This window comes from Coloeus monedula (genome assembly GCF_965178545.1).
Source record: "Coloeus monedula genome assembly, chromosome: 3".
In the NCBI taxonomy this organism is placed as follows: domain Eukaryota; kingdom Metazoa; phylum Chordata; class Aves; order Passeriformes; family Corvidae; genus Coloeus; species Coloeus monedula.
Window position 1 is genome coordinate 50,148,429 of NC_138783.1, and position 12,532 is coordinate 50,160,960.

General features: G+C 41.9%; 1 protein-coding gene across 4 annotated transcripts in view; it reads right to left on the reverse strand.

Annotated features, from left to right (window-relative positions):
- The window catches only part of STARD13 (StAR related lipid transfer domain containing 13), a 289,969-nt gene that overhangs the window by 32,188 nt on the left and 245,249 nt on the right, over positions 1-12,532 (reverse strand). For all 4 annotated transcript variants that reach the window (XM_082278693.1, XM_082278692.1, XM_082278694.1 and 1 more), the window contains 2 exons: positions 4,952-5,023; positions 2,839-2,920 (listed from right to left, as the gene is read on the reverse strand). In XM_082278693.1, coding sequence (XP_082134819.1) covers positions 2,839-2,920; positions 4,952-5,023 — 154 coding nt within the window. The remainder of the gene's footprint in view (positions 1-2,838; positions 2,921-4,951; positions 5,024-12,532) is intronic.

Sequence of the window (12,532 nt, forward strand, 5' to 3'; positions counted from 1 at the left end):
TAGAATATCTCAAAAAGGTCACTGAAATCTTTTACAACAGGGAGTCCTAGACTTTCTGACTAAAATACTACCAGCTGCCTTAAAACAAGATTCTTCCTCATTTGTGCCTCACGTTGTCTGGTATAATGCAGTGCCATGAGAAAACTGATTATAAAATGAGATTGAGAGTCTGGTTTCAACCCACAAGAGCAGAGAAATTCAGTGTTTATGCTATTACTATTCAGAGCTAAAACTGCTCAAACTGATTATCCATGCTGGCATTTCAGCTTTAAAATTCTCTCCCAAAAAAAAAAGAGAAGCCCATTTTGTTCAGTACTATGGGCTGAATGCACTATTAGTCAGTGTGATGGCTTGGTCATGCCTAGCTTTGAGGGCAGCCTTGACTGTCTGAAGAATGGAAGTCTGACTGCCAACCTGGGAATCTGCACACAGAAATAATAACCAGCCTTCTTCTCTTTCCTCGAAGTGCATTGCAGCCTGCAGCTCTCATATGGTACGTTAGCATGCACCTTGCAGTAACACCACTGCAGAGCTAAGGAAGGGCAGAGAACTGGCCACAGTGGTCAGCTGAGCTGTGAGGATTTCCAAGGCACTGGAAAACTTGGAAGATGCTGGTTTGATAGCTCATAGAGTAACAAAGCTGGTACTGGGGGCAGCAGCTGACACTGTTCATTGTTTCTGATGAATCTGAATCTTGGCATTTGGAACAAGGGCTTTTTACAGGTTGCTTTCAGCAAAGGGTTTGAAGCTGCTCAATTACATCAAACTGAATGTCTGCAATCTGAAAAAATAACCTGTACATAATACTTATATTATTATGAGGAGCTATTCCTTTTTTTATATCTAAGCTGTTTAACAACTCCCAACAAAAATTCAAGTAAACGTGTTGTCTTCTGAATAAAATAATTACAGAAAAAGTTATTAATAAACCCATTAATCTTTAAAGAGTGGAAATACCTGTGTCTATGCTTTTTTCTATAAGTCTCATCAGTATCCCTTGATTTAGGCTAATGTAAGGCATTTTTTTCCCCATGAGTGCATCTATCCAGCTGCTAGTTAATTTTCCAAACCCTCATATTTCAATGAAAGAGAAGAAAACCCCAACCCAACCAAGTCTCTAGCTTCTCAGCTTGCAAAATAATCCTCATGAATATATCAACACAGTGTAACTGTAGGTGTATCCGTGAGTCTACAGAGAGGCTGGAAGAGCAAGAGATGAGCTGTTCCCATTTTTAGCTGTGTAGGTGTTGGATGCCTGGTGACCGTGACTGTAGCACCACCATTGCCAGTTGCTCCAGAGAAAAATGATTAGAGAGAGTCACAGAGCTATGAAATGACTACATCTCACTGTTTGCTCTCACAAGAAAGCAACAGGAACAGACATCATACTTGCATTTTTTATTGGTCCTTCAACTTTGTGGTAAAGGGCAGAGGGGAAGAGATTTCAATCTCCTGTTCTCTATCACTCTCCAGTTCCCAAACTACAACAAAGTATGTCTTCCATCATGCCAGACTGAGGCAGGGGGATGTACATATGTGTGGGAAGAGGGTTTCTCAGGGCATAGCAATGTGCTCTCACCAAGCAGCACAAAACAGCAGTGGATCAAGTCTGCAGTTATTCTCTTCTCTGGCATTTGTGAGAGTGATCACTGGAGGATCCAAGTCTTTCCTACTGATTTGTCTTCAGACACAAAGGCGACTACACAGAGAAAGAGAATATTTGCATAGCCATAATAGACAGCATGAGAAGCAATAGGTCTCACTTCCAGCAGGGGAGTTTTGGGAAAACAATCTGACAGCTGTGCCCAGAAACCACCTGGATCCACCAGGAAGGAGGGCATAGCTGGGACGGAGAGCTGCACAAGAACCAGCCCTATTTTTGGTGATTCTCAGAAACCTTCTCTGCATTCCTCCATCACAGACTCATTAATCCTTGCAATGCACAGTATGATGTGGAACAGCATCTCCTAAAGCCATCTCTGATGACTTTAGGCACAGTTGCAGAAGGGGAAATAGAGTCTTGTCCAATTATCTTGATGTCAGTGTTGTGAAAGTTTCCGTAACATGTAATAAAGTCAGCTTGGTTAAGGGCCAGATGCTCCTTTGTCCTGACTTGAAGAGCAGAGGAGCAGAACCCAGCTCGAGCTGAGCACAGGGGAAAGAAGAGGGGAACAATGTCTCTGCAATGTGGTTTTACAAAACTGCCACAGAATTGCTGTGTCTTGAGTCCTGGGGGACAGGACTTGAGCAATGCAATATGGTATATTCATCACAGAGTATAAAAAGCAAGATAAACAGCAAACACAGGACTGCTGGGAGGGGCAAAGCAGTGATCAGCTGCAGCAGCTGTAGTACTGGGGGATCTGTAGTACTGGGTCTGGTCCCACTTCTGTTACTGGTGCCAAAAGAGAGTACCAAGGGAATCACAGCAGCATGAAAACCATGTCTGCTGCCAGAGAAAAGGGCTTGCTGAATTCTATGCATTGAAGTTTCATCTTTTCTGTTGGACTTAGACATAAGAGTTATTAATGTGCAACTTAAATGTGACTCCCATTTATTCAGGGTTTTCTTGCACTACTGATAGTTCTTAAAAACTTAAAAGTTCTTAAAATCCTTTGGATTTGGGTCTTTCCCAAATCATGTGCTGCTTTCTGTGAGTGTAGTGGGTATCCTACTGCAGCATTTTCTGTAAGAGAAATTAACTCAGAATGGTGGCATTATGGATCTCATCACTTAATTGACCTGGACAAGCAAACATCTCTACTGCTGCTATGCTAACAGCTAAAAATCAGCTCATGCTTTGAAATTATCAGAAAAGAAACTTTGAGTGTTATTTACCTGCAAAGAGGTTCTACAAGGTCCTTGTCAAGAAAATCATGATCTTTCTTTACTGCAGCAATGTCAATGGGAAACTGGGAGTCTGTAAAAGGAGACACAATATTAAGATGACTGCTTGCTACTCAAATGAAAATACATCGTCTACATCTAAATTGCTTTGCATGTGCTTGCTCACTGAAATCTAGTATGACCAATTCCACTCAGCTCTGGTTCCCTTCCAGCTGTATCTGTGACCTTTTCAGACACCTTATTTATTTTTTTTTCTGTTAAAGGTATAGCTGAATGTCCAGTGCATTAGAGTGAGAGCAAAATTATTTCATTTTGGCTTTAAAAAATACTCAATTGTTAGCTGTTCATTCTAGCACCTTGCACAAGTGAATGAGATCAGGGAATTACCACCACACTTACTTTATCTACATGAGCAACAAGGTTTTCCTTTCTCATTACAGTGACTTAATAGTCACTTGCTAGACAGACTTTGCCCAAGCCCCAGAAATGTTCTATGCTTTTTGCTTTTAAAACTGATCCAAATAGCAATGATTTCAGACAGAGGGTTACTCAAATAACAGACAAAAAAAACCCCAAACTGAATTATAATCCCCAATATTAGCTAAAAAGCCAGAATAGCATGCTAGAAGCTGACATTTGTAATGAAAAGTGACATGTAATGGTGGGACAGGTTCCAGAGCTGTGGCTGCTCTCCAGACTGCTCTGCCATGCTTAGGTACCTCAGCAGGATGCTGGATGCAGGAACTTCAGCCAGCATTTTCAGACACTACTGCTGAACACTGACACAATAGATGCCTGTGAAAAGCACCTTGTTTTCAGAGACACAGACTGTCTAGAGCACATATTGACTGCACGGGAACTGCTGGAGTCCAGCACAGGTTGTTTTTTTGGAGAGAACATCCCTTAGAGTTAAGCAGGCAGCAGATGCTCCATTCTCTGGGAGTCAGTATCTGATACTCCGAATACAAGGCAGACACAGAAGTACTACTGGCTACCCAAGGACTGTGGTAGATATACATTTGTGTCAGTTTTGGTTTGGCAGGCTTATTAGTCTTAGTTCCTTGCTGGATTTAATAGAGTCTGCCTGCCTCCTGTGGAGCCACCTGAGCATCTCTGAATGGTGCTCCTGTCCCCAGGAACCCGAGCAGCCCAACAGGACCCAGGATCTGAGTCCTGGTGGACCTCAGCTGGCCATGGGGGTGTCCTCAGCATCCTGCTCCCTGCCATCCTCAGCCCCACACGAGGGGAGGGATGGTGTCCGGGCTGACTCCCTGCAGACTTGGCTCTGACCCATGAGGCTCCTTGGCCCCCATTCCATGCGTGGATCTGTGCTGCCTCCAGCCTCACGCTGACCCTGGAAGGTGTCCAGCGGTGCTTGGCAGAGCTGCCTTTCGGCTAATAAGCCCGAGCGGGCCTGAGCTGGCTCCGTGTCTCTGGCAGGGAGACCATGCAGTTTGGGAAGAACGAGGCTTAGCCGCAGTCTCCCTCAGCGTTGAGCTGGGAAGAGCAGGAAAAACCCAGCTCCAGTCCCCAAACTACTCCTGAACACAGCAGCAGTACAACCACCTGCCCTGTCTCAGGCACACTGCTTCTCTGGGCACGAACTTTACACCCAGGAAGGGGACACCACCATTTGCATTGAGTTAGCACTGAAATATCAGCTTTTCTTACTTTGCAAATGTGAAGTGCAACTCAGATTATTCACTTTTGGTAACTGCAGAGTTTTCAATCTTACTTTTGGCGTGACTGAAATTTTCAATAACTTCTAGTGTTCTAATCTTATTTCAGACACGGTTTCTAAAATTTAAACAAAAAGTTTCTAAAAATTAGACTCATGTTTTTGGATATTTTGTAGTTGTTTTTGTTAACCTTTGAGGTTTACACGAACTATGTCCCTTTTTTTTTTTTTTTAACTTCCCAAGGCTATGAGGGTAAGAATCTTACTTTTCTTTAAGCACTGGTATGACTCCAGCAGCTGAGGCTTTGTGAAGCATCCAGCCATGGCCATAACTCAGTCAAATGTGGAGCTGGCCAACTGCAAGGTCTCCTGGCAAGGGCCCAGTGCACTTTCAGAACTACACAAAGAGGAGAAAGACCTACTTACCCTCATAGAACTGAGCATATTGGGGAAATCCAGCTGCACGTAACCAGTCACATGCTTCCTTTGCTTCGATTTCTGAGCAAAAAGAGAAAAGAGAAAAAAAGTTCACACTTTGTTATTTTGAATTAGAAGTTCTTTTAATTACAAAGAAATAACAAAGAAATTTGGTAGTGTCTATTTGCTGCTTAAAGTACTGTCATCACTCTGAATCACATTTTATAGCATCAGAAGAGAATCTCTTAAAGAAATCTGCCTGTCTCCACAGGTCCCTGGAGTGCACAAAGCCACTTGGTGGCTGGGATGAAGTGTTAACCATCTCCTTGCAGCAGAAGCTGCTCAGCCAGGTTTGTGATTCTGTGATCTACCCTCCCGCAAAGGTAAGTTTTGTAAAGATGGAGCAGGGTGAAAATGGGGTGACAGAGAGCAGACACTGCCTTCTCTTCTGTTCTGACATTTCATGTCGAGGAGAATCCCATGTGAAATCCATGCAAAGCTCTGCCAGGAAAACCCTAGTGCAGGTGTCATGATACTGATGGGACAATTGCAGGGGCATCTCTATTTTTATTGAGCTCCATGGGTTCATTTTCTGGAAAGCAGTATGCTGGGTCCAGCTCTGCCCAGCTCCTGCACTGCCTGCATGTGCAGCTGCTCCTGGACCAGCTGGAGGAACAACTGAAAACAGAGGCTCATCCACACAATTGTGGGTTTCAGGGGAAACCTGGGAAACTGCTTTGCTGTCCAAACCTACATCAGGATCTACCACTTGAACAGTTCCGGTTTACAGGATCAAAGTCAAAGCACATATCCGTACCTCTTACATTTGCAAAACACAAAGAAACAGAGTGTGCAGGTGTTGAAGAACGTAGACATTTTATGATGCTTATTAATCAACCTGAGTGAACCAGTCAAGGGTTTTGGCACATTTGTGGTTGTAAAATCTAGACAGCCATAATACAAAACCCCAACTACAATGCAAGCAGTGGAACTGGAAGAAGATGATCAGGCTCAGTTGCTCTTCTGCATATTCTGCCTTGCATGTGAAAAAATTCCAGTTGTAAATCGGTTTTCTACCGAAGTGCATTTTTATAGGTAAGAGATGCTGGCGTGAACTTTTGCCCATGTAATTCTGTTCAGAACACTCATCATACCCTTAATGACTTTACCCACTGAAGCTCACCATAAAATCTGCTTTGAGTATATTCTGCAGGATGTGACCCGCATACCTTCCTGATCCCTTAAATAATGAATCAGACCAGAAAATTTTGTAGCAGAAATCAAAATTCAGAATACAAGGTCTATGTATCAAAAGCTTGATTTCCCAAAGACGATTAGACAGCCAGGAACAGCTCCACAATGGTCACACTCATTAGCAGTGCTGAAAAGGATTTACCACCAGGTCTTCATTTGCTTTGACATTAGCCCATGTCAAAGCCAAAAAATGGAGTATGAAAGTACATTTAGTTCTTGACACTGCACAAAAGACTAAGCAGCTTACACAAAACGTGACTCTCGCTACTGCACATCTGTGTGCTGAAAGCACATCTCTATTATATTCCAGTTAGACTATTTCTATTGAATGCTTGGAAAAAAGACAAGTCTTTACACTTTTTTTCTTTTGCTTAATTCAATCTCATGAATCAATCCTGTTTCAAAACGTATTTTACAACTCAGAACAGCTGTACGTACATTCTAGTTTCATCTGGCCTGGAAACACAACTGACAGAGTCTGTGGGTGATGGAGAATGCTACCATTTAATGCTCTTATATGCTTATCATATTTCAATGTTTTTTTGCAGTTGGCTGCTCAGAGGAGCTTGCTGAGAAATATTCCTGCAGCCCAAACAAGATCTAAAAAATCTCAGGTTGCAATGGGTGAGTAATTATGGGGAACAAAAAAGAAAGCAGATCTCACTCTTTTCTAGGGTTTTGTTTTTAGGTTTTTTTGTGGTGTTTTTGGTCTGGGGGGTGTTTGGTTTTTTGTCTATTTTTATTTTTTTTTGGTGACATGGTTTGCAACACACTTTATTCAGTCAAATATCATTGACTGATTAATTTCTGCCCTCAAAACTTGAACTCTATCTCCTCCATGAAGGCATCTCTGTGGAGTATTCTCATTTTCTCAATGACTACCTTGGCCTTGAGTAAGATTTGCTAAGCTTCCAGGATACCGGGTCTCAAGACACAGATCAGTGCCCAGTTCCCTCCCGTATCTCTCTTTTCGGTCTTATTCAGAGGACAGCAGGAGGAGAGAAGTGCAACAATGCTGCTGGCACAGCCCAGAACAGGCTTTGCTCATACAAGTGTTTTCCCACTGGCTAAGGGCACCTGTTCCAGGCATTTCCCTCTTGGTCCCTCCTACAGTTTAGGTGAAAAGGCACAACAAAGGATTCACTCCTCAGCACACATCAAAGATGATTTCTACTATATTGCCCTGGGCATGTAATCCAAGTTACAGTTCAGAATGCAATATAGATGCTTTTATTACTGGATACTGCAATGTTTGAAAAACAATTTGAGATGCTAAGTTTAACCTTCTCTTTCTGTGCCCATATCCTAATATTTGCTTTTTCTTACTTGCTCGTGAAACATCAGTGAAGACTTCTTTGGGAAGAGATGTACAGCACCAAAAAGATCCTAGTGAAGGTGTCAATGAAGGGCTGTAGAAATATTTTTGGCAGTGTTGTCCTAGTTCTGCTCCCATGTTAAGGCTAACACAGGGGTTTGATCCTGCCTGCAGCAGATGCACTGTCTTGATGTAACACTGAAGGATCTGGAAAACCACATGTGTTCACAGGTGGCACCAAGGCAGTTTGTCAACAGCACAGAGAAGGGCTGCCATGCTGAGAAGAGTGATTTCAGAGAGGACATGCTCAAGGCTGACAGGAGGCACAGTTCCTCCAGCTCCTACCAGAAGCATGTGAGCCACCACTGACCCACAAGCAGTATCTCCCTTGGCAGGACCAAAAGGCTGCTTGCCCCAGCACACCTTCTGCTGGGTTTGTCCTTATGTAGTACTGTTCTGTTCTGCTGCTGGAAAAAAAAATTAGGGATATTTTGCCTAATGCTTTCCACTTTCTTGGGCAGCAGTTAACAACAATCATTAATTATTAAGGCTAGATAATAATTCAGCCCCAAATATTGACAACAATCAGTATGTCTCACAGGACTTGACTTCTAAGGAGCTTTTTCAGTTTCTAGTTGAAGCTTGGAAGAAAACAAAGTTCTCTTTTCCATTTAATTTTTCTACTAGTAGTGAGTTATAATTTAGAGCAAAATGAGGAGAGAGGTTCACTCAGGAGATGTGACAGATGATCAGAGCACAGCTGGGACTTGGGTTTGAGTCCATCTCCAGTATTAAACAGGTTTGAGCTTGTCTCCCACAAACCACGTGGGTGGCTCTGGCTGCTCTGGGGCTGAAATGGAGACAGTTGTTTGCCATCTCTCCTGCTCTTCCAACACTTTCTCTGGTTCTTCACAAACTGCTTTGTTTCTTCCCAACACTAGAAAAACAGTCTAGCAGCCAGCTGCCTCCGAAGGGGACAGCCTTGCCCTGCCTGCCCAACACCAGCTGGCTGCTTCTCCTGCCTCCCTTTGAGCCACACCAGCTAACCCTTCAGACACCCAGCTCAGCCCCCTAAGCTGGTAGAAAACTAACCCCCCCAAAACTGGGAATGGTCTGTGGTTGGATTAGCAAACTGACTCAGATCCTCTAAGGGTCCTGTGTAATCTACATTAGCTGCATTTTAACAAACCCAAGAAAGTCAGACCACTCGAACAGTCCTTCCTCAGGTGAAGGAGCACAGGAGAACTGTCTAAAAAGTTGTTTGGAGAAAAGTGCTCTGTCAAGAGAAAATCACATCAGTAAATAATTTTTTAGCTTGGAATCTTATCACCATCTACAAATATCAATGCTAAGACCTAGTTACTATAGTCCTTTCCCTTTTCCTGTCTAGATATCAGTATTTCATCTTATTTCTGCCTTTTGGCCACTGTCCCTGTCTCTTCTATCTTCTGTTTTGGTATTTCTCCCTTTTTTTTTTTTAACTACATTTTTATTTAAAATTCAGATGTCCCTTTGCACAATGCAGTGAAAGATTTAGCAACTAGAATAAATAAGGTACATAATTACCCCATCTATTATTGTGTTTATGTCAACTTTATGTGATAACCTTTATTATTCATCTCTCTGTAACAAATCACTATTAATGTTCACTTTAGTATTCCCCCTGTATTGCTCACCATTTAAATCTAATTTACTAGATTCAGCTAAAATATCTGGGAGTGTTAGAGAAAATGATTAGTCAGTTAATTGGAAAGGAGTGAGTGCATTTTACTGTGGAGCCACATCAGTGAGCAGATGGTTAGTCTGGTGTTACTAACCAAAGGTTATATCAACTTCTGGTCCTTGTCTAATTCCTTCCTTCAAGGGATGAGTTTGTGTTGCATCTTCCAGAACAAAATCTACCTGGTATTCTGGGGTCAGTTTGGAGGCTCAGCTGAACCCAGGGTTGTAAAACACATTTTACTCTCAGGAATTGCTGAGGACCTCTGTGAAAGGTAAACCAGAGAACACTCCTGGGGAGGAAACACTGATGGTGTCAGACCTGAGGCATGCTCAAGGCGGCTGTAGACACTGAGACAGCCTTGTCTCACAGGTCCTGAGGCATCCCTTGTGTCCCATAAACCTGTCAAGTCATCAACAGGCAATGTCACTGCCCTGATGTCTTCCCAGAAGAGCGCTCATGAGGGAAGATGGGATCCTTAGGAAAGTTCAGTTCAGGCTGAAGCTGTAGGAGAACAGCTCTAGCATATTTCAGCTTCTTCTTGCAGCCTAGTCTGAGATACTGCAATGGCTGCCATTACTTTCCTGGCCCTATATCTCACACTCTTTAGGATACTTATCTATGTAACTCCTTATTTTACAGATGGGGATTTAAAGCACTTCAGAAGTACATAAGCAGGTTAAAGGAATGTTTGGTGGGAATTAAATGCCTGACACATATCTGGCCATTAAAATAGGGCTATGCCACTCCTCAGTTACTATCACTCTTCGAAATCTGGTCTGGGCAATCTAAACTCCAAATTTCTGATACTTAAATGCATCACTCTACCATCCCTCAGCTATGATGTAACACTAAAGGCTGATAGGTTTCCACTGAGTGGCATTTGCAAAGCTTCTTCAGAGCTAAGAAATTAGATTACAGGAGGGTGTAAAGGTGCTAAACTGGAAAGAACAAGAATATATTTTTAAATATGAGTAAAGATGAGTTTTCAAGTCACACAGGAAATTCACAGCAAAACAAGCGCTCATGTGAGCGACCTGGTCTACTGAAAGGTGTCCCTGCCCACTGCATGGGGGCTGTAACTAGATGATATTTAAGGTCCCTTCAACCAAAGCCATTCTATGATTTATGATTCCATGATCTACAGTTTGCAAGGAGCAGGTTAATACCTTAATTACTGTATTATCATCTCACTTCACTAGTGCAAGCAGTTGGTGCAGAGCATGGAAAAATTAAAAACTTGTCATATTCCCCAAGGAAAAAGCCCCATGCAAGTTAATAAAGACAGATACAATTTTCAGTAACCTTTCATGCTTTTAGGTAGAGGTCTAATGGTTTACCCCATTCCATTCCACTCTGTAGGACTTTTCCAGAATAATTCCAATAATAAGGCAACAGCAGTTGTACCATGCAGCCATAAAATTACCATTTATAGTACAAATATATAATAAATAAAATAAACCATAAGCATACAATGAATTTATATGTTTTACTGCACTATGGTGCATATTCATCAATAAATCCCGATAATAAGGTTTTCAAGAGTGGATTTTCATTGGAATTGTTTTATATCATGCCATATAATTACTATTAGAGACAAGGTTATGTTTTGCAAGGAAGGGACAAATAAAACTGTCAAAGTGTTATTTTACTAGTCCTTAACCTTTTGTGGAATATTGTGGTACTAGTAATATTACAATAAAATATGGACCTTTTAAACTACTGTGGCTGAATATAATTTAAATGTCAATAGAGAAAGATCTTTCAAACTCATGAGTAGTTTCTTTATGTGTAATTCTTTATGCTTGGTGAATAACAGTCAGATGATGTCCATTCATGCTCTGACTTCTTAGAGAGGGTGAAAGTGAGAAGCCTGATTGTTTATGGACATGACAAAAAAATAATTTTTGTATGCTGAGAGATTAAAAGAGTGTGACTGTTTACCTTGGCGAGCAGATGAATAAAGGAAGGGTTATGCCAAAAGGGTATAAAATCTGGGGTAACACAAAATAGGAAATTGGGAACTACTATTCACTCTACACCCAGCACAAGAAAAGGGAGATTAGTGAAAAAGGAGGAATAAAGAAGAAGGAGGACAATCTGAACTGATAGAAGATTTTTTCAAACACAATCTATAAAACTAATTGCCAAAGGACACTGGTATCAGGAGAGGGGTTGGAGCTGGAACCTTATCTGACTACTAGCTGCTACCACTACAGATTTGGAAAAGAATTCTCCCGAATGGAACAAATGAAACCAAACTAAAGCCACTGCTATGAAAATGCTTTTTCCTAGTTAGATGATCCCTTATACAACTTTTTCTTCTGAGCTACTGACATTTCTCTTACTCAGACATAGTCTGGGACTGTAAAAAATGTTTATTTCAATGACTACAACAATTGTTTTGCTCTCTACCACAACCAAATTCTGCACACCCCAGCTGGGAGACTTCTCGTCAGCCTTTTATCTTCAGCAAGGCTACATTTCCCAAGAAAAAAGGTGTGCTATTCCAGCAAGAAGTTAGGAAGTTAAGTCCCCTTTGGGTGAAAGGATTATGCTGAATTCCTTCCCCAAATTAATGGGATACTGGTAAAACTGGTAGAGCTGAGATTTATAGTGGGTTCATCAAGCACAGGTCTGGGAACAGTGTCTGTATTAATATTTTTTACATCTAGATATCAGAGCTAGCTGTACAACACAATGAGTTTCCTCATGCAAATAACAAGAAGGTGGCTGTGCAAACAGCAACAGGGCAATCACAGTTTGCAGTGCAGGCGAGACCTTTGTGCAATGTGCTACACTCCACTCTGTAAGCTGAGAGGTGACTCGCAGGGGCCACTGAAGCAGCCAGCGCACCAAGACAGCAGGGATGCACAGACACAATAAAGACCTTAGGAGTAAGAACTATCTGTGGGACTCCCACTTCAGACCATTTAGCTACCCTCCCAGGCAGCCATTACTGTTCCTAAAAGTCTAGCATAAAATCAGCTCCCTGGGGAATTCTTGCATTATGTAGACTTCCAAGGAACTCCTTCTGGTAACAGGGTGTACAGCACAATCAGGCATCTAAACATAAGAATGCAGTGAGATTTGGACACCAAGTGGTTTAAACATTTGAAAGTTTCAGACATAACATTAATAATACTGCAAAGATGTTCAGCACAACCAACCGATGCTGAAAATCCCATCCATGTTATATGGCCCAGTTATGTGATAAAAACAAGAGATTCAGGCCTTCCTGTGAGTGTACTCTTGAGATTTTTGGTTGCTTCTTATCATCATCATAATTCCTATTTACTGC